The following is a 23,678-nucleotide window of genomic DNA, read 5'->3' as shown; positions in this document are numbered from 1 at the left end:
CAGTATCCCTGCGAATGATTTAGTACTTTTTGTGTAGACATTTTTGAGCCGATATCAGATTTATGGTACAATAATTATTGACAAAATATTTTAATATTTGAGAAAGTCTTTAACAAACTTATTTGCTGATAGTCTTTTACAAATTTGGCAAAACAGACAAGTTCATGTGGAAAAAAGATCCCGATTTTGTAAAAGCCATAGTCAAAAACACGATTTTATTGAATTTCAGGAATGTTTTAGTCGAAAAAAGCAAGCGATTCTATATTAGTTATCGATCGCGTATTAAAATACAGTCACGGTCACGGTCGAGACGTGAAACAAAAATAATCTAACATTTGGAGAAAATCTTACCAAAAAAATATTATTTTGCAAAAATTTATTTCTTCAGAAAGTTTTGTCAAAATTTTATTTCTTTAAAAAATGTTGTCAATTTTTTTTCTTTTGGAAAGTTTTGTCAAAATTTTGTTTTATTTATTCTCAACATTTTATTTCTATAAAAATGTTTATCAAAATTTGATTTTTATAGTAAGTTTTGTCAAAATTTTATTTTTAGAGAAAATTTTTGTCAAAATTTTATTTCTATAGAAAATTTTGTCAAAATTTTATTTCTATAGAAAATTTTGTCAAAATTTTATGTCTACAGAAAATTTTGTCAACATTTTATTTCTATAGAAAATTTTGTCAAAATTTTATTTCTATAGAAAATTTTGTCAAAATTTTATTTCTATAGAAAATTTTGTCAAAATTTTATTTTTGTAGAAAATTTATTTTCATTAAAATTCAGTCTAAAGGAGCTCTTGACAATTATCTTCCAAGGAAATTTTTGTTGAAATTTAGTGAAAAGTACTTTTTCGCTCAAAAAAATACCTTTTTTGTACTTTATTAAAAATTGTATTTTCATCCCTGGTCGGTGGTAGCGATGAGGATGAAATGGAACTTTGAAATGCTGGCAGGCTGGTAGGCTTATAATGTAAAATGTTCCATTAAAAGAAAGAATCGGTTATGAAACCGAAGCTACAGACTTAAAAACGGCAATTGCATATTTGGAAAAATATTTCGACTTTCAAAAATCATTTGCAAAAAAAAAAAACAATGTTTTATATAAAAAATTTCGCTGCCATCTTGGGAGAAAGAATTTAGGAATTTGCAAGCCTGTGCACAATTAAGGCTTTATCCCGACTACTGTCGGTGCAATGGGTAGCATGCCCGCATACACAAGGTCGTGGGTTCGATTCCTGCTTCGACCGAACCCCAAAAAGTATTTCAGCGGTGGATAGGGCGCAAAGATGCCCTAGTTGCACAGGTGTTCTATCCAGAACATCTCATCAGTCCAAATCGCGTCGGTGTTGCCAGATTGCATTTTGATAAAGTGACGTATCTTCGATTCACAATAGCAATTTATTGCGATTAATTTATTGAATAACATGAAATTAAAAGTGGTGAAATAATAATAAATAATCACAGCAGTAAATATTTATTACTAATTGAGCATAAATACAAATGTTCACTTGTTTCCTGTGATTGTTTTTAAACAGCTGATGTCAGCGTTGCGTTTAATGCAAATCGTCTCGGTGTATCATATTCTATTTTTATAAAGAGACTTTATTTTTATTTTTTTTAATTCACATTGAACTTATGTGTACGATCATTAAACTATATATCCACGTTTAGTTCATAAAATATTTGAGACATACTTGAAGCAGGAACATTTCATTGGGATGTGGAAAATTTCACAAAAAATAATAATATTTAACTACAAACAAATATTTTTTTTGCAATAAAAAATATGTTAAATTTATCGTTAGTTTTACTACGGATTTTTTTTTCAGTGTATGTTAAATCAGTCTTAAGGTAGAACATTTTTAGCCATGTCATTTGTATCCTTCCATACACAGAAAAAATATTTTTTGTCTTCAATCACGAAATTAATTGATCCAAATAATTTTTAATTGAAATGTCTTTAATCACAGAAATAATAGTACCAATCACCAAAGTCAATTAAAAACTTTATTGTTCCAATTAAATAATTAATTGATGCAATTAATTATTGTGATTGATTTTTGTTTCAATTAAAAAATTTTTGAACCATTTAAATTTTTAATTGAATATTTTTTTTTTAATTCAATAAAAAATTAATTTAATTGGAAAAAATTTCGTGATATTTTTTCTGTGTATGTACAAATTACTTATACTCCAACCATCTATGAAAAGTATAAATAAAAAGCTGTGTCATAATTTTATTAAAAATTACAAAAGATTGATTTGAGATTAGAAAAGTTTAATTTGTAAGGCATTTGTTCGCTAATAGATTGAAAATTATATCTATACAAATATAACGAAATTAATTAATCGAATTAATTTTTAAAATAAAATTGTTTCAATCACGAAGTACCATTTACATAATTAATAAGAGATCAAAATTATAATTGATTAAAATATTAATTTATTTCTTCGCCACTTTCATCTATTTTTTTTAAATTGGTTCAATTAAAAATTTAATCGATTTTGGTAAAAAATATAGATTTTTATAAATATCTAGTTTTTTAACTACAATCAATTTATTGTATTGTTATTTATTTATAATTATTTTATCTGTAAACGAAATATTTCTCTTGTATTTCGAATGAATTTTCCTTTCATAATTATAGTTGGATTTGAGTCAAAATTAAATGCACCAATGAATAGTCCAATCTTTACAAAAACTAATGTTTTTCTCAACGAAATGCTCAATTATATTTTTAATATATATATTTTTTTTTATTTTATTGCCATAATTATATTATACCAATTATCCCAATAATAATTAATATAATTAATATTTTAATAAAAACGTAAAATCAATATTTTTTAATTGATTTTATTTTTTAATTTGTTCAAAACTTCAATTGTATAAGTTAATGTTTTAATTGATTAGTTAATGATATTTTTTCTGTGTAATCCTGGTGCTAGATATGTCAGATTACAATAATAAAATCGGTAATTAATAGGTAATTTTTTTCAGCTGAAAAGCGAATGTCAGTCTCTTGGCAAAAAAGCTAACTTACTATTTCAATTAAAAATAATTATTTCAGCAGCGGAATACGAATTATGAGTTGAGAATTAATGAAAAGAATTTAGAATCATAGCATCCCCAGGCATTTTTTTAAATTGGGGATAGTTATGGGCCTCACCATCCTGTTGAAAACACTCGTAGATAATGTCTAAATTTTATCTAAATAGTAAGTCATTTTATTTTTGGGCAGGGAACATGCATCATTTCCGTAGCTGAATCAATTTTGTAATTCAACCAAACTTCATTTCGAAGATAATGAAAAATCGAGTCGTTTTATTTTTTTCCAACTTTAATTTTCTTATGTCTTAAATAAAATTTGCATATTAATCGCCCTCCCATATTTTGTAATCCCAACACGCTAAATATTGCAGACAAAACTGCATTTTTTTACATATCCATCGTCATCGCAACATTTTAGTGAAATGACTTGAAATGAAGACAAATGATGATCCGCTCAAAATGATTGATGTTCGCATTGGTCTTGTGCCATATTTTTCCGTATCTCTTAGTCGCGCTACCTTTTTGACTACTTATTGCTAATTTAAATTAATTTTTGGTTTGTTTGTATTTTCTCCGGTCCAATCTGTATTTCATTCATTTTGTTTTACTTAAAAACGTGTCGAATTTTTTAAGAGTCATATGATTGTGTTGGATTGTCCTAAAAAAATTATACCATTTAAATCATTTGATGGCAGTTATACTATTTTTATAGTAGTAATATAACTGGCCAAGAGAGGCAGAATTATATGTTAATTATAAATACATACATTATGAATTTTGAGTAGAAAAAAACAAAAATCAAGAAAATTAAAATATATGAAAATGAATCCTACAATAATAGACGCAAGGAAGGAATATCTTTTTTCGATTACTTTAAAATGATATTAGGCAGAGATGTCACTGACAATCATACTAACGTAGAAAAAAATTACGGCGAATTGATTTTCGCGCGAAATTTAAATTAGGTAGACTCACTATTTTTAACCACTGATATTTCTTTAAATCAAATTTTATTAACGAAATTTTACTATAGCTTTTTCTTAATACGAAGGTTGCACTTTATATTTCATGATTACAATACGAAAAAAAATACTATTAACCGATAATAGCTTTATAGTTTTTCAAAATATTCCCCATTAAGTTCCATACAATTATACATGCCTTTGAACCAATTGTCGAAGCACTGGAGGCATCAACCACTTCTTCAAGTGGCGAAAAACGTTCACCTTCATTCGGTGCCAAGTCAGGGGTATACGGTAGATGACCCGTCAAATCGATGTTTCGAGTACTCTAAAATGCAGTGAGAACCGCCCGTCTTAGGCGGTTGGTTTTCCTGATTTCTTAGAAGACAACTGACAAACAAATGGTTGTGTACCAATCAGAATTGACTGTCATGTGTTGTTCTAGCGGTGGAATTACGACATGTCTACTTTTCTATATTTCTATAGATATAAAATTTTGGGAAAATTTTCTATAGAAATAAAATTTTGACAAAATTTTCCATAAAAAATGTTTGCAAGATTTTCTATAAAAAATAATATTTGACAACATTTTTTGATGAAAATAAAATGTTGACCCATTTTTCTATAGAAATAAAATGTTGACCAAATATTCTATAGAATAAAATTTTTGCAAAATTTTCTATAGAAATAAAATTTGGACAAAATTTTCTATAGAAATTAAATTTTGACAAAATTTCCTAGAAAAATAAAATTTTGATAAAATTTTCTATATAAATAAAATGTTGACAAAAATTTCTACTGATGTAAAATTTTGGGAAATTTTTCTATAGAAATAAAATTTTGACAAAATTTTCTATAAAAATTTTTTTTGCAAGATTTTCTATAAAAAAAAAATTGACAACATTCTTTGATGAAAATAAAATGTTGACACATTTTTCTATAGAAATAAAATTTTGACAAAATATTCTATAGAATAAAATTTTTGCAAAATTTTCTATAGAAATTAAATTTTGACAAAATTTCCTAGAGAAATAAAATTTTTGCAAGATTTTCTATAAAAAAAATTTTACAACATTTTTTGATGAAAATAAAATGTTATCACATTTTTCTATAGAAATAAAATGTTGACAAAATATTCTATAGAATAAAATTTTTGCAAAATTTTCTATAGAAAAAAATTGGATAAAAAATAAAATTTTGACAAAATTTTCTATAGCAATAAAATTTTGTATAGAAATAAAATTTTGACAAAATTTGCTATAGAAATAAAATTTTGACAAAATTTCCTAGAGAAATAAAATTTTGACAAAATTTCCTAGAGAAATAAAATTTTGAAGAAATTTCTTAGAGAAATAAAATTTTCTATAAAAATTAAATTTTGGCAAAATTTTCAATAAAAATAAAATGTTGCCAAATTTTTTATAAAAATAATAATAAAAATAAAATAATAAATAATGGAAAAAAATTTCTATAGAAATAAAATTTTGACAAAATTTTCTAAGCAATAACATATTGGCATAATTGTCTGTAAAATAAAATTTTGACATTTTTACAAAATTTTTTATAGAAATAAAATTTTGATAAAATTTTCTATAGAAATATAAATTTGATAACGTTTCACCAAATTTTCTGTAAAAATAAATTTTTACAAAATTTTCTATAGATAAAAATTTACAAAATTTTCTATAGAAAAAAAAATCTATAGAAATAAAAATTTGGCAAAATTTTCTATAGAAATAACATTTGGCAAAACTGTAAAAATAAATTTTTACAAAATTTTCTATAGAAAAAAATTGGCAAAATTTTCTATAGAAATAAAATTTTGACAAAATTTTCTATAGAAATAAAATTTTGGAAACATTTTCTATATAAATAAAATTTTGAAAAAATGTTCTACATAAATAAAATTTTCTATAGAAATAAAATTTTGACAAAAATTTCTATAGAAATAAAATTTTGACAAAATTTTCGATAGAAATAAAATTTTGACAAAAATTTCTATAGAAATAACATTTTGCCAAAAATTTTTATAGAAATAAAATTTTGACAAATTTTTCTATAGAAATTAAATTTTGACAAAATTTCCTAGAGAAATAAAATTTTGGAGAAATTTCCTAACAAATAAAATTTTGGCAAAATTTTTTATAAAAATAAAATAATTTTGGAAAAATTTACTATGGAAATAAAATTTACTATAGATATAATAATAATAATTTTGACAAAATTTTCTGTAGAAATAAATTGTTGGCAACATTTTCTATAGAAATAAATTTTTACAAAATTTTCGATAGAAATAAAATTTTGACAACACCCAGAAAAAGTGCCTTCGAAACTAAAGGAAAAAATTTTCATCAATATAGTTTATCCATTTTATTTCCATTAAGGTATATTTTTGTGAAAAATAATAAAATTTACTCGTTTCAGTAAAAAAAATCCTAAACTGTAAGCAGTTAGGAATAGTTCATTAACTAGAATAAGGCATGGAATTTTACTTATACTATTTTCTTCGCTGGGTATAAGAATTTACTACTGAAAAAGAAAATTTTATTCACCGATAACAAAGCATTCGTAAAAATAAACAAAAACCGAACTAAAACCAAGTTTCCTCAAAATTAGTAAAATTTCTTATAAAATGATAATTGCGACTTCCTTTATAATAGAAAGTTTTTCATACATACGAACAACACTTGGCATAGAAAAATATTTTAGTTCATTCGTACTAAGAAGTATGCAATCCTTTCAAAACTTAAGGAAACACACTTGTTAGAATATAGGAAATTTTCCTAAATTTCTATTGTCTACCTGTAATCGATACCTGTCATCGTAATCGATGTGTTTGCGCGTCGGTTGTTTTTTTAGTTGGAATCGCGTTGTTTTGGTATACGGAGAGATTGTTAAAAAATAATATAATAAATAACAAATAAAATATATAAAATATTTGTTACTTTAAATTAGTAATCTATCAATGTTCGTGATAGTGTATAAAGAAAGAAAACACCAGCAGAATAACAACCCTTTCATTTGTCTTCATTTTGGGATCTTCAATTATCAGGTAATATTCAGTGACGCTAACCTTTTGCAACTAAAATGTTTTATGATTTTTTATATTTGTAGGTATTGAAATTGTAAAAGGAGGACAAAATCGTTAGGCAGCAACTTATTAAAAATGAAAAGTACAAGAAGAAGGAAAAGTGCGTTTTACAGTTGATAATATCACACGGAAATTGGAAATAGTGGAATAATAAACTAATATTTCAAAGAGATTCGATGCTGTTGATTCTTAATAAATATATTCAATATATTAATAAAACATGTCTTTTATTGAAGATAAAATTGCTTATAGAAATAAATAAAATTGTATTTAAAAACGAAGGTAAACAGTTCTAATTATGAAGTAAAAATTTTACCACAAATGTGTAAGATTTGTCGAAATGAATGAAAAAATTTCAATAAAATCATTCCATATATGAATTCAAATTAGTTAAATTTTTTCATTCTGTAGTATAGTGGTATATAAATATAGGAAAATGTTAACTAATATATGGGATGCATTATTCCTAATTTCTACGAAAATCACATCGTTCAAACAAATAAAAATGTCTTTGGCGCTATACGAAGTTCAACTTTCTTCACAATGAGTTCACTTTAACTTAAAGAAGGGGTCACTTTTTTCTGGGTGAACATTTCCTATAGAAATAAAATTTTGACAAAATGTTCTCTAGAAAAAAAAAATGTTGACAAAATTTTCTATAGAAATAAAATTTGACAAAATTTACTATAGATGTAAAATTTTGACAACAGTTTCTATAGAAAAAAAAATTTTGACAAATTTTCTATAGAAATAAAATTTTTATAGAAATTTATGTCACAACGTTCGTAAAGCTTAACATTTTTGAGTTTATAGGTACAAACTCAAAAATGTTAAGCTTTACGATAGAGCTGTTATTCAATCCCGAGATATAAAAGGTTACCGTCGTAATTGCATGTCCTACATATTTGTAAAAATTACTTTAGTCTTGTAATTTGGAACATTTTTTTAGGAAAGTATAATAAAAAAATAGCTGCTTACATTCATCGTAACGCTATAATATACAGTCATCACATCTTTTCAAGAAAAAAAGCTAACAATGGTATAACCATGACTGCATGATTTGTCATCCATGCATTCCAGATAATTTTAAGAAATTACATGTCTTTGTGCTCCACACACGAAATGAAAGTAAAAATCTCAAAATCTCTTAATTTACGATGGTTGGAATGTAAGAAAAAAATTATAACTTTCCATTGTGATCACTCAATATAACAGTCGTTAAGGGAGGAAGCGAGATAGACTTGGGTGGTCGCCGTTGAATGGTGAATAATTTTTAGCTTGGCGCTAAAATGCCACAAAAAAAAAAAATATAGTTGAACATTTGTTAAAAACCCATAAAAATTATGAACAGTATGAGCATAAGACGACACAAATTGTCACATAAACATTAAAATACACCACACACCAGTCAAGGCACATATTGCTGGCATATGTTGGTTGGCTGAGGGTTGTGTTCTTCTTGTATTATTGTCTGTGGTCGTTTGCGATGAGCCGCAATTGTGACACTTGAAAGGAGTTGTAATAATAAAATAAACAAATGCTTATAGTTACATACATTTTATTAACATGCCTATTCTAGTTATACACAGAGATATAAGTAAGGTATTAATAAAAGTGGACCGATGTCATGCATAACCAAATAAATACTACAATATTGATAGCAGTTGGTATGATGGTTTTAGTAAAACAATAAATATAGTGTTGACTTTCAGAAATTTAAATTTTTCATTCGCAAAAAAAATATACGAGCAATATCGAGAGCAAAAAATTAACTTCTTCAAAGTATCCCAGTTTAAAATTAAGGTATTTACCGAGGTTTTACTGCACCCAACATTATTTAAATAATTTAATACTTTTTATCAACTTTAAGAAGATTTACTAAAAATATTGTTTTTTTTTTGTTTACTTGGATCCAAAGATTTTGACCTTCCTTTAAGGATTTGGAAGCAATCTAACTTAAAGTCTGAACTCTCAAAATAATAAGGCAATTAATTTAAAAAGAATCTTACTAATCGAATACTGAAAAAAAGTTAACCGAGCGAAAGAAAATTTTAGTTATAGAAAGATTTTATGTAGAAAAAATTAATTTTTAGAAAATTTTAACTAAACTATTTTAGAAATGCAGATGTCTAAAATAAGTCACTAAATAAGTAAATAATTTTCGACAAATTCAAGAAAAAATTTATTAGACAAAATTTTCGTTTGAAGAAAAAAATTAGAGTTCAAAATTGCAAAATGTCTTTAGTGCCATACGAAGTTCATGATGGTCGCATTATTGGTAAAATTTACAAATTTTAAGAAATTCTGAACAATTTTGTGGGAAAGAAGAATAAGAATAAATACCAGTTTAAAATATCCAAATCAGTGTTGCCAGTATTGATCCAAATTGGGATACTGTCATCCCCAAAAATTAACACCCCAGCAAAAAAAGCGTCGCCAAAAAAGTAATGAAAATGTTCTTTTTGCATCCGGAAGCGGTGCAAAATTGACGCAGAAGCGATGAATTTAACATGGGCTTGTCATAGGACGGAAGTCCTCCATTTCAACAGCCGTTGCACTGAGTTTGCATCACTTCTTTAGGTGTGATCCGAATTCAATGTTTTGGATGTAAATTAAACAATTCTGTGATATTTTGTCAAATAAATAATTTTTATAATTTTTTATAATTTTTAATGGATTCTAACGCTTGTCGGAAACGTTTGACCTCAAATATTTTCAAAAATTCACAATTTTTTCAGATTGGATTTAGCACTTTTTTCGACAAAATTTAAATGATTTGTACCATTTTATGAATTCTTACTTTGTTTTTAACCTCGTTGAAACAAAAAAAGTTAAAATTAAAAATTAAAAGTATGAAAAAAATAAGTTATAAAAAATTTAATTAAAAGACCATCTTGGGTAGTTAAAATAAAGAACATCATTGTGAGTGCATCTTCTGCAAGTGCTTTTAAAGTTGTGCCTTTGGAAGAACTTCCACATTTTTTGGCTGGGACGTTTTTATCAAAACTAAAAATAATGATAAATAAAGAAATAGGCTGTATTATAGAAAATTAGTAAATTAATAAAAATTTAAAATGTTTGTACAGCAGCTTGCAGGCACCAAACAGATCAAGATTTCAAAACACAAAAGTAGGAGAACGGTGATCGTCTGCCAAATGCTCGAGAAATGAAAACAAAAATTTGATCACCATGCACCTATGAACGAAAATTTAGTTCTAAATAATCAAGTGATAAAATTGAGCTGATAGATCAATGTGAACCATGAGCATTTGTATCCTCTTGTATATTTTCTATATTTACACTGAAAAAAAAAGCATGCCCGGTTCCAAAGATTTTGTCTTTACTTTAAAAATTTTGGTATTGATTCCGAGCCAAAGAAGCGGAGAATACAAGTAAAGATACTTTTAAGACACAATTCTCTTTTAAATTTGGGTTTTGTGTACTTGATTCTAGGAAGCAAATTTTAATTTTTCGCTTTTTCATTTTTCTTTCTTCATATGCTATCAAAGTCCTTCCAGTAGAAATTACGCTATGTTTTAAATAAAAACGTCTTTAAAATAAAGTGTTAAAAAACGTGTCCTATATTTGAACGAGGAAAACTGAGAATAGCGAAATATTTTGGCCCGAGTCCTCACAAAATTATTTCAAAATTTTTATACCCTGCACCACACTGTGGAACATGGTATTATAAGTTAGTGCATATGTTTGCACCACCCAGAGGATACGAGATAGACATATGGTGTCTTTGGCAAAAATGCTCAGGGTGGCCTCCTGGGTCGATATAGCCATGTCCGTCTGTCCGTGAACACATTTTTGTAATCAAAGTCTAGGTCGCAGTTTTACTCCAATCGTCTTCAAATTTGGAAGAAGCATGTGTTTTGGCTCAGAATAAATCCCTATTGATTTTGGAAGAAATCGGTTCAGATTTAGATATAGCTTCCATATATATATTTCGCCCGATATGGACTTATATTGCCCCAGAAGCCAGAGTTTTACCCTAATTTGCTTAAAATTTTGCACAAGAAGAACAATTAGTACTATAGTCAAGTGTGCCAAATTTTATTGAAATCGGTTCAGATTTAGATATAGCTCCCATATAAAGGGTGATACGGTCAAAATTTGGTCAAGGGAAAACGCGTGTAAATCGGTGAAATCGTTTATTTAAAAAATCAAGTTAAATTTCTTTTTCAAGTTCAATTAGTATAAAATTCAGGAAAAATATTCAGTTAGGCTTTCGCTTTTCCAAATCCGAATTGCCGGGCCTCACGCTTGACACCTGCCATCAGATTTTGTACAGCCACCTCGTCCACCTTCTTCGCCGCAGAAAGCCAGTTTGCCTTGAACTGCTGCTCGTCCTTAGCAGTTTTTTTGGTCTTCTTTAGGTTCCGCTTGACAATAGCCCAGTATTTCTCAATTGGGCGGAGCTCTTGCGTGTTGGGAGGGTTCTTGTCCTTGGGAACCACCTGCATGTTGTTGGCGGCGTACCACTCCATGGCCTTTTTACCGTAATGGCAAGATGCCAAATCCGACCAAAACAGTACGGAACAACCGTGTTTCTTCAGGAAAGGCAGCAGACGTTTATTCAAACACTCTTTCACGTAAATTTCTTGGTTGACAGTCCCGGAAGCTATGAAAATGATGCTTTTCAAGCCACAGGTACAGGTACAGATGGCTTGCCAAACCAGATATTTCTTTGCGAACTTTGTCAGTTTTATGTGCTTGAAAATATCTGCTACCTTTCCCCTTCCTTTTGCCGTATAAAACTCCTGTCCCGGAAGCTGCTTGTAGTCGGCTTTGACGTAGGTTTCGTAGTCCATTACCACGCAGTCAAACTTTGTCAGAAGCGTCGTGTACAGCCTCCGGGATCGCACTTTGGCCGTCGTATTTTGTTTATCATCGCGATTTGGAGTTACTACCTTCTTGTAAGTCGATAGTCCGGCTCGTTTTTTGGTTCGATGCACGGTTGTAGACGATACACCGAGCTTATTTGCGGCATCTCGGAGAGAGAGGTTAGGGTTTCGCTTGAAACTACCGGCAACTCTCTTTGTCGTCTCAGCGGCTTCCGGTTTTCGATTTCCCCCGATCCAGACTTCCTAGCTGTCGACAAACGTTCCCCAAACACTTTAATTACATTTGTAACGGTTGATTTGGCAACTTTTAGCGATGTTGCCAGCTTTGCGTGCGAGTAGCTCGGATTTTCGCGATGCGCGAGCAAAATTTTGATACGCTGCTCTTCTTGCTTGGACGGCATTTTGACAACAGAAGAGTGGATTCCAAAATCAAAATAGGAGCAACAATATACACACACACACCTTCAAAATGAGGGGTGTTCAGGTTTTTTAAATGCAAAATTGAAAGAAATACGTCAAGTTTATATTGACCAAATTTTGACCGTATCACCCTTTATATCGTTCGCCCGATTTATGACCACAGAGGTCACTCTTTTCCGTCTGTCCGTGAACCCATTTTTTGTAATCAAAGTGTAGGTCGCAGTTATAGTCCAATCGTCTTCAAATTTGAAACAAGTATGTGTTTTGGCTCAGAATAAAACCCTATTGATTATGGAAGAAATCGGTTCAGATTTAGATATAGCTTCCATATATATCTTTCGCGCGATATGGACTAATACGGTCGCAGAAGCCAGAGTTTTACCCCAATTTGGTTGAAATTTTACACTAGGAGTACAATTAGTAGTGTAGTCAAGTGTGCCAAATTTTATTGAAATCGGTTCAGATTTAGATATATCTCCCATACATAGAGGTTTCGCCCGATTTACACTCATATGACCACAGAGGCCAATTTTTAACTCCGATTTAGTTGAAATTTTGCACAGGGAATAGAATTAGCATTGTAGCTATACATGCCAAATTTGGTTGAAATCGGTTCAGATTTAGATATATTTCCCATATATAGCTTTCGCCCGATTTATACTCATATGACCACAGTGGCCAATTTTTTGCTCCGATTTAATTGAAATTTTGCACAGGGAGTAGAATTAGCATTGTAGCTATGCGTGCCAAATTTGGTTGAAATCGGTTCAGATTTAGATATAGCTCCCATATATATCGTTCGCCCGATTTACACTCATATGACCACAGAGGCCAATTTTTTGCTCCGATTTAGTTGAAATTTTGCACAGAGAGTAGAATTAGCATTGTAGCTATGCGTGCCAAATTTGGTTGAAATCGGTTCAGATTTAGATATAGCTCCCATATATATGTTTTTCCGATTTCGACAAAAATTGTCAAAATACCAACATTTTCCTTGTAAAATCGCCACTGCTTAGTCGAAAAGTTGTAAAAATGACTCTAATTTTCCTAAACTTCTAATACATATATATCGAGCGATAAATCATAAATAAACTTTTGCGAAATTTCCTACAAATTGCTTCAGATTTAAATGTTTCCCATATTTTTTTACTAACATTGTGTTCTACCCTAGTGCATTAGCCGACTTAAATTTTGAGTCTATAGATTGTAGAAGTCCATCAAATTCTGTCCAGATCGAGTGATATTTGAGTGTATGTATTTGGGACAAACCTTTATATATATAGTCACCAACACATTTGACGGATGTGATATGGTATCGAAAATTTAGATCTACAAAGTGGTGCAGGGTATAATATAGTCGGCCCTGTCCGACTTTAGACTTCTTTACTTGTTTTTTTCTTATAAACTATATGCATAATATAACTTTTGGACAATAAGATTTGAAAAGGATGTGCAGTATGCCAAGGGACTATATTGAAATTTTACTAAGAAAAGTCAAAATGTGTGATTTCCTTATATTTTAAGGAAAGGAACAATATCACCCCCATTCTCCCCATTTTTTTTACTAATGCTAAAAATTAATTATTTTCAATTTTAACCATTTTTACCCTTGTTTTTCTTCCATTTACAGAAAAACCATAGCTGATGTCACTCAGTCAGTCACTCACAACTGTCATGTTGTGCATGTGTTCATGACAAATACATAGTCAATGTTTAATTTTGCCAAATTTGTGTGTCAATTCTAAAAAAAATTGACATACAATAAATGATACGATCATTAAAAGATCACATCAAGATAGAATCAATTAAATAAAATCGAAGACAAAAAAAAAAGAGAGTTACAAACACCCAGAATGTCATCATCATCATAGTCAGCATAGCCGTAGAACGAATATCTTTTGTGTGTGCAAAAACGAAAACAAAAAACGCCCACCACCCTCGCTCGATGTTGGTTTAGCAAGCTGATCGAAATACACAACGATGACGACAACGACGACGGCGACATCGACGAGTTATCAATTAAACGTTTATGGTGTTTAGTTAGCCTCAATTATCTTTAATTGTTGGCATAATTTGTCAACATCGTGAAATTTAATTAAACGATTTTTACCACCATTTAACTTGCAAAGTCTATGAGTATAAAGGGAAAATCGTTCCCCACGAGCCTCATCAAGACTTGAGTGCACATCAAAAATCATCAATCGAAAGTTAAAAAAAAAAACAACAAAATAATGGACAATGCCATTGTTCATTCAAGAGAATGACAATTGAAATGTCAACACGCGAGTGCATAAATAAATATGGCAACAAATATCAAAATTAGAAAAATTGTGTGAAAAAAAGTGTAAAGCAAAAAAAAAAGAAAAATAAATTGATCTATTAAATTAAAAAATAATGAAAAGCATTTGCCTGATATAAAAAATATTGCAAAAGTTTCTTATCATCCAGTTTCTTATCAATTCAATCTTTTACAAAATCGCTTAAATATGGCAACTCTAAAGGCCTTAAAAATAACAAGCATTTCCGGTTACTGCTACCCCATGTCCCTAACATTCAGTGTAATGACAAAAAATTTGTTTAATCATCAGCACCCTCATCATTTTGGAGATCACAGTCGAAAATTTGTGAAAAAATCCATTGCTGCTATATCACATTATGGGCTTCCTTGGAATTTGGCCATTTTATTATTACTTTCTTCCTCTTGTTTATCTTTTACCCATGGTGCTTCATTACATCACAAAGAATACCGCAGTGCGGGCCTTTTTGCCTTAAATAATTTTACAGATTTATATGATGGATCATCAGCTTCGTCATCTTCGTTCTCATCACCTTCATCAGCCTCAGCCATAAAATCCATGGATTTAACAAGTGTCGAACAAAATGATATGGATATAGGAGATTTCAATTCAAGAAATGAGCATTTGGATACAAAACAAAATTCAGGTAAGACAAAAAGATGTGAAAATATGATCATAAATAATCTATTTAGTTGCAATTTACGGCTTATTCAGATTCAGTCTTACTTTCATTGTTGGAAAGTTTAAAAAGAAGGTTTTTTCTCCGAAATTTTAGACCTAAGTTAAATCAGTGGCTTTATGGAAGAAAAGAAGATTTTTTTTTGTATAAAATTTGGTTTTTGGAAGAAATTGAAGATTGATGTAGAAAGACTTTTCGCATGTAAAGGCTGGTGTAAAGTTCATGTGTTTTGCAGATGAAAATCAAAAATTTTCAGTTACTTTCATATATTATAGAAAAGAAATAGATTTATGTTGAGTTCCATCAATAAAAGCCGTATTTTTATTTTTATTTTGCGATTTTAGTTTTCTTCTTCACGTCCGATAAATGTTTAATATAAGAACCTATGCGGTGGTAATTAGCTCCTGAGAAATATAGCCTCATAACGAAAAGAAAAAATAAACAAAAATGGGACCTTATTTCTTAATTAAATAAATCCCCATTTTAAGATATGAATTATGGCAGAATATAATGCTCCAAAATTTTTAAATTAAAAAATTTATTTCTAGAAAAAAATAATTTTTAACAGAAAACTGATAATTCATAAATTCAAAAGCAATTGCAATTTTTAGTAAAATTAAAAAAACACTCCCGTACACAATTGTTGGGATATTATTTCGTTTTTCATTTTTAATTAAAATTCTATTTTTAAATATGAAACAAAGCAAAAAATTAAATAACACCCCTAAATGTTGTTTTTGCTCCCCTATGTCATTTCCTCTTTGGGAAATTATTTCAGTGGGGCTTTATTTCATGAAGCCGAAAAAATAATACCAATTTTTTTTTAAATTTAAAGATGAATTAATATTTTTATTCAACTTTTAAAAATATTGAAAAAGAAAAATAACTGAATCAACATTTTTTATAATTTTTTATTATAGAATAATAGAAAAATGGGTAACATAAAATAATTGGGACCTTATTTCATGACCTCTTTTGGGCTTTATTTCAGTGGGGCGTTATTTCATGAAGCCGAAAAAATACTGCCAAGTTTTTTCAATTACAAATTTTTAATCAATTTTTAAAAATATTGAAAATGAAAAATAATTGAATCAATCAATGTTTTTAATAGGAAAAAATGGGTCACATAAATTAATTGGGACCTTGTGTTATTACCTATTATGGGCTTTTTTAATTGGGTCGTTATTTCATAGAGCAGAAAAAATATCACCAAAATTTTTAATTGACACAAATTTTGGTGATATTTTTTCTGCTCTATGAAATAACGACCCAATTAAAAAAGCCCATAATAGGTAATAACACAAGGTTTTATTTTAATTCAACCAAAATATGAATAAAACCAAACCAAAATTGAATCATATAATTTTTAACCAAAACAAAAATGTCACATAAAATTAATTGGGGCCTTAGTTCAATTCCCCTTTGGATCTTTATTTTACTGGGGCGTTAATTTAAAAAAAAAAAAAAAAATAATAAATAATTATAAAGAATTTGATCAATTAATATCCTATTTCATTATAAAATAAAATTCCAACCTTGATATGCAACAATGCAATAAAATATGGTGGTTTTGCTACCTTTATCAGCATTTGGGGCCTTATTTTTTATTTCGGGGCGTTATTTCTTGGAGCTGATAAATATTTTAAATATTTTAAAAAATATTGAATTATCTAATTTTATAGTCAAAATAAAAATAAGTCACATAAATTAATTGGGACCTTATATCATTACTTCTATGGGGCTTTATTTTATTGGGTCAATTTTCCATGGAGTTCAAAAAATATCTCCAAAATTGTCGGTGCCTTATTTCTTGGAGCCGAATAAATTTTAAATATTAAAAAATATTGAATTATCTAATTTTTAATCAAAATAAAAATAAGTCTCATATATTAATTTGGATCTTATATCATTACTTCTTTGGAACTTTATTTTATTGGGTCATTTTTTCATGGTGTTATAAAAATATCTCCAAAATATCCAAAATCTTTGGGGCCTTATTTTATTTCTTCACCGGGGCGTTATTTCTTGGAGCCAAACAAATTTTAAATATTGAAAAAATATTCAATTATCTGAATTTATAATCAAAATAGAAATAAGTCACATAAATTAATTGGGATCTTCTATTATTACCTCTTTGAGACTTTATTTTATTGCGGGCGTTTTTTATATAGCGATTAACCTAAACAATGTTTAGGCATAAAACGCTCCTGCGTTCGTTTTATCCAGAAAATATATGTGTATCACCCTAGGTGTGATAAAAAAAAATGGCCATCCTTTTCAGATTGGTATGACAATAATCACCTTCATCAGATCCTGTTCTTTACTCACCCAGAGAAGGAATATGATCATCACAAACATGTTTCAAAATCATAATTTTGTTTTCCCTCCATATATATGCTTGGCGAAATCGAATACATAATTTCCGAGAAAATGGTTGCAACAAACAGGTCACATGGTTGCAACAAACATGTGCCCCGAAAAAAGTAACATTATTCTCTTGAAACATGTTTGGGGTGATCATATTTAAGCCATATTTTTCGTTGCATGCAGCCTACTTTTTACTCATGCACGAATGAGAAGCCTTAGTCATGATTTACGAACATTTTCTCTCCCCTTCTCTCTATCTGTATTTCTCTCCAAAGATTCATCACTGATAGGAATAGTTTCGTGATATTAACGAAATTTGCCATTAAAATAGAAACAATAAAATAATATTGCAAAAATACAGTTAAAGTATTAGTTACTGTATTTATTATATAGTATTATATTTTTCATTTAACAATGAAACGTTTCATACAATTAATGAACATTTCCATTGTGTCAATGAAAATTGTGTGTTATGTCAATGAAAGAAATTACATAGCTCAATTTTAGTGAGGTTTCTCCATCAGAGTAACCATTGAAGTATTACATTCGTTTCCGTTATATTTTTGTACATCATTAAGACAATGAAATTGTTCATTAATAATACGAAATGTTTCGCTTTTTTCCTATAAAAATCATTACAACAACAAAATTGCTCAATATACATTTTTTGATTTCATTTTCCATCAGAGTTGTGTACAAATTCAATTTACTTCACATTAATGTCGTTTACACCTACTCACAAGGAACTACTGCATAACGAAAAACTTTCTTCTCTTAACTGTCGGATTTAACGATCACCAATATTTCAAAATGTTGTCGTTAAACAAAACTAAAAAAAAATATTTCGAAATAGCGTCTCTTGAACTCTTAATAGCCAGATATTGGTTTATAGCACATAAAAGTCACACGTTTGTCCTATAAATAAAATTTTGACAAAAATCACACTTTTAGATGGATACTCAGACTCATCTCATCGTAATGGCTAGAAAGTTACGGCAAAGAATCATCACGAAGAGTGTAGGCATTTCTTGTACTGCAAACACAACATTTCTCAAAGGTTATGACAATAAAAGCTAGTAAATATGAAGTCGCCATTAATCTCCAAAAACGAAAAAGTATTTCGTAGAGAAATTGAAATTTGCCTAAAATATCCATAAAATTCCCTTTTTAATGTTGATCCAAATCTAAGTGCGTGGGCTTGTTTCTTAAGATGAATCAATGAAATGACTATGCCTTGTAATTGCCATCGAAGATATTGGATATGGTGATTTTTTCCTGTTTCTTTTGTAGTGAAATCAAAAGTGGAACTAATCTGATTGGGGGTTTCCCCTTTCCTCAAACACCATCAGATTTGTCATCAAATACACTGAAAAAACAGTGAACCCACCAGGAAGAAAAATTTCGGTTAATTTTAGAAAATTGTGAATATTTTTAGAAAATTTTAAATAAACAGTATAACAAACGCTGGCATCATGCCGATGTCATAAAAATAAGTAAATATTTTTCGACAAATTCAAGAAAATTTATTAGACATAATTAAGGTTTTTCACTTGTCAAAGAAAATTTTGTAGTTTGAAGGAAAAAATTGGAGTTCAAAGTTGCAAGAATGTCTTTAGTGACATACGAAGTTCATGATGAACGCATTTGTAGTAAAATTTACAAATTTAAAGAAATATTGAACTATTTTGTGGAAGACACGAATTTAGTTAATCTTTATCCTTCATTTGTGTAAATTTTTTTCCTCGGTTTTAGTTAATTTAACTAACGTACACCAAAAATTATTAGAGTAGAGGAAAATTTCTCAAAACATAATAATTCCATGAACTAAAATGCAGTTAAATTGGCTTTAGTGAAATAGAGAGTTACTTTTTTTTGAGTGTAGCTTATTTCAATTTTCGTTTTCTTCTTCTTCATTATTTCTAATCCTCTTTTTTGTGTGTTTGAGTTGTGTTTAACCTATTTTATATAACATACATATATTGACATTGTAATCCACTCCTACCTTCACAATTTCATGTAAATACTTTCAATTTCAAATTCAGATTAAAATAAAATTTCATTGCTTTATGATTTGTCGTGTGGCAATGATTGGTTTGGGTCAAGATATTAATTTATTTACTATTCTACTTCCATGAAGCTGAGGGTCGGTATTGGTTTTTTTTGTTGTTTTTGTATTTTGTGATCAATTGTATTATTTAAGATGGATTATATGGTCTTAAAGATTAAATAAGAAATTTATCTTATCAATAATGAAGAGACATAATCATTGTTTTTATTGATTTTTAAAATGTAACGATACAATTTAAATTAAAAAAAAAACAAACCCGGCTTTAAAGGGAGAGATTCTTTACCTTAGGGGTGTGATATGCCATCTAAGTATGGGCAGATACCAACGATTTTTTAATATCATAACATTGACATTCCAAAGTTATGATGTTTGTTAATAAAATGGATCAATTCAGCCCATATTCCAGTCTAACCTACTAGAGACATAAAAGAAGTCTCTATCATTGGAAGCGCGATTGCAGACAACCCACCACACGCAGAGAAGGAATATGATCACCTCAAACATATTTTAAGAGCAAAATGTTATTTTTGTATGGTGACCAAGTAACATGTTTGTCACTAAAATCTTATTTTCTCTTCAAATATAACCTGCTTGCCGAAATCAGATACATGATTTTCGAGAAAATAACATGGTTGCGAAAACCATGTTACATGGTCACCACCCAAAAATAACATTTTGCTCTTAAAACATGTTTGAGGTGATCATATTCCTTCCAATCAATACATATCAATGCACTTTGTATGGTCTGAAACTTATTTTCGATATGGCGAGCAGCAAATGCTTTATTCAGCGACTATGTTTCGTTGCTCGAATGAAGATTTTAATGGAATTTAATGTGGGCAAATATTTGGTTAGTTTCAGAAATATGAAATGTTTTTCAAATATTGGTTTCGCTGGAGTCAAAGTCGAGCAAAATTTCTACGACTCAGGTTCTGACTCCACAGTCCTACTGGGATAGTTTATTTTGTTTAAAAGTTTTGACCTAAAGCTATTGCAGTTCCAAAAAGTGCAAGAGCTCTTCGATAAACAAAAAATAATCTAGAAAGAGCAAAGGATTGCTTCCCTTGCACGAAAGTGGACAGTTACCGCATTCGATTTTCTCCAATGGAAAAACCATTTCAATCAAAGAGGTCAGCTGGGCAGCTACACCTTCGAACTCATGGTAATGGTCGAATGTCGCTCGTATTCTTCGGCCGTGGTGCACGGTTGCCACGGGAGCCAAAATAATCTATCAATATTTGGAGAAAAGTTTACCAAAAAACTACCAAACAAACCCATCTTATTTTGCAACATTTTATTTCTATAGAAAATTTGTCAACATATTTGTATAGAAAAAATTTCTGAAAAAATTTTTTTTTTTATGGAAAATTTTATTTCTATAGAAAATTTTGTCAGAATGTTATTTCTATCAATTTTTTTTTTTCAAAATTTTATTTCTCAGAAAATTTTGTCAAAATTTTATTTCTCTATAAAATTTTGTCGAAATTTTATTTCTATAGAAAATCTTGTCAAAATTTTATTTCTATAGAAAATTTTACCAAAATGTTATTTCTATAAAAAATTTTATCAAAATTTTATTTCTATAGTAAATTTTATCAAAATTTTATTTCTATAGAAAATTTTGTAAAATTTTATTTCTATCGAAAATCTTGTCGAAATTTTATTTCTATAGAACATTTTGTCCAAATTTTATTTCTATAGAAATTTTTGTCAACATTTAATTTCTACAGAATCTTTTTTCAAAATTTTATTTCTATAGATGATTTTATCAAAATTTAATTTCTATACAAAATTTTCTCAAAATTTTATTTCTATAGAAAATTTTGTCAAAATTTTATTTCTGTAGAAAATTTTATTAAAATTTTATTTTATAGAAAATGTTATTAAAAATTTATTTTATAGAAAATTTTATTAAAATTTTATTTTATAGAAAATTTTATTAAAATTTTATTTCTGTAGAAAATTTTATCAAAATTTTGTTTCTATTGAAAATTTCGTCAAAATTTGATTTCTATCGAAAATGTTTGTCAAAAATTTATTTCTATAGAAATTTTTGTCAATTTTTTTTTACAGAAAATGTTGTCAAAATTTTATTTCTATAGAAAATTTTGTCAAATTTTTATTTCTACAGAAATTTTTGTCAAAATTTTATTTCTATAGAAAATTTTGTCAACATTTTATTTCTATAGAAAATTTTATCAAAATTTTATTTCTATAGAAAATTTTGTCAAAATTTTATTTTCTATAGAGGATTTTGTCAAAATTTTATTTTTATAGCAAATTTTGTAAAAATTTTATTTCTATCGAAAATTTTATCCAAATTTTATTTTCATAGAATTTTTTGTCAAAATTTTATTTCTATAGAAAATTTTTGTCAAAAACTTATTTCTATAGAAAATTTTGTAAAAATTGTATTTCTATAGACAATTTTTTCAAAATTTTATTTACGTAGAAAATTTTGTAAAAATTTTATTTCTATAGAAATTTTTGTCAAAATTTTCTTGATATAGAAAATTTTATCAAAATTTTATTTCTATAGAAAATTTTGTCAAACTTTTATTTCTATAGAAAATTTTGTCAAAATTTCACTTCTATCGAAAATCTTGTCGAAATTTTATTTCTATAGAAAATCTTGTCAAAATTTTATTTCTATAGAAAATTTTATCAAAATTTTTATTTCTATAGAAAATTTTATTTCTATAGATAATTTTATCAAAATTTTATTTCTATAGAAAATTTTGTAAAATTTTATTCCTATAGAAAATTTTGTCAAAATTTTATTTCTATAGAAAATTTTATCAAAATTTTATTTCTATAGAAAATTTTATCAAAATTTTACTTTTATAGAAAATGTTACCAAAATTTTATTTCTATAGAAAATTTTGTCAATTTTTTTTCTATAGAAAATTTGATCAAAATTTTATTTCTATCGAAAATTTTGTCAAAATTTTATTTCTATAGAAAATTTTGTCAAAATTTTATTTTCTATAGAAGATTTTGTCAAAATTTTATTTCTATAGAAGATTTTGTCAAAATTTTATTTCTATAGAAAATTTTATAAAAATTTTATTTCTATAGACAATTTTGTCAAAACTGTATTTCTATAGACAATTTTGTCAAAATTGTATTTCTATAGACAATTGTTTCAAAACTTTATTTCTACAGTCTATGTCAAAAATTGTATTTCTATAGAAATTTTTGTCAAAATTTTATTTCTATAGAAAATTTTGTCAAAATTTTATTTCTATAGAAAATTTTGTCAAATCATTATTTCTACAGAAATTTTTGTCAAAATTTTAATTCTATAGAACATTTTGTCAAAATTTTATTTCTATAGAAATTTGTCAAAATTTTATTTCTATAGAAAATTTTGTCAAATCTTTATTTCTACAGAAATTTTTGTCAAAATTTTATTTCTATAGAACATTTTGTCAAATCTTTATTTTTACAGAAATTTTTGTCAAAATTTTATTTCTACAGAAAATTTTGTCAAAATTTTGAAAAATTTTTCAATTTTTTTTCTATAAAAGTTTGGAAGTACCTCTTAGTTGGAAAAGAAAAAATATCTACCAAAGCATCAAGAATTCTACCAATCTACTAAACTGTAAAAGTACCATTTTTTGAGCAATTCTACCAACTGTGGCAACCATACCCTGGAGTGAAAGTAAATGCCGAAATCTCTCAAAGACAGTATTGAAGCCCTGGACAGGCAAACATTTCGGCCGCACACTATGGACATTCCAACAAAATTCAGCACGCGTCAACGAAGAAAGGAGACTCCTTGCGCGTATGGATGGAATGTGATCACCTCCTAGAGCAAAATGTTATTTTTGAATGGGGAACATGGAATATTTTTGCCGCAAAAATTTTGTTTTCTCGCCATTATGATTTT

General features: G+C 27.9%; 1 protein-coding gene across 1 annotated transcript in view; it reads left to right on the top strand.

Moving 5' to 3' along the window:
* The window catches only part of T48 (FU domain-containing protein T48), a 225,070-nt gene that overhangs the window by 2,908 nt on the left and 198,484 nt on the right, over positions 1-23,678 (top strand). Inside the window, exon 2 of the mRNA XM_075292022.1 lies at positions 14,006-15,318. Coding sequence (XP_075148137.1) covers positions 14,862-15,318 — 457 coding nt within the window. The 5' untranslated portion in view covers positions 14,006-14,861. The remainder of the gene's footprint in view (positions 1-14,005; positions 15,319-23,678) is intronic.

This window comes from Haematobia irritans, chromosome 1 (assembly GCF_050003625.1).
Source record: "Haematobia irritans isolate KBUSLIRL chromosome 1, ASM5000362v1, whole genome shotgun sequence".
Classification (NCBI taxonomy): domain Eukaryota; kingdom Metazoa; phylum Arthropoda; class Insecta; order Diptera; family Muscidae; genus Haematobia; species Haematobia irritans.
The sequence above is the reverse complement of the archived record's forward strand: the minus strand, read 5'-3'. Positions and strand labels throughout refer to the sequence as shown.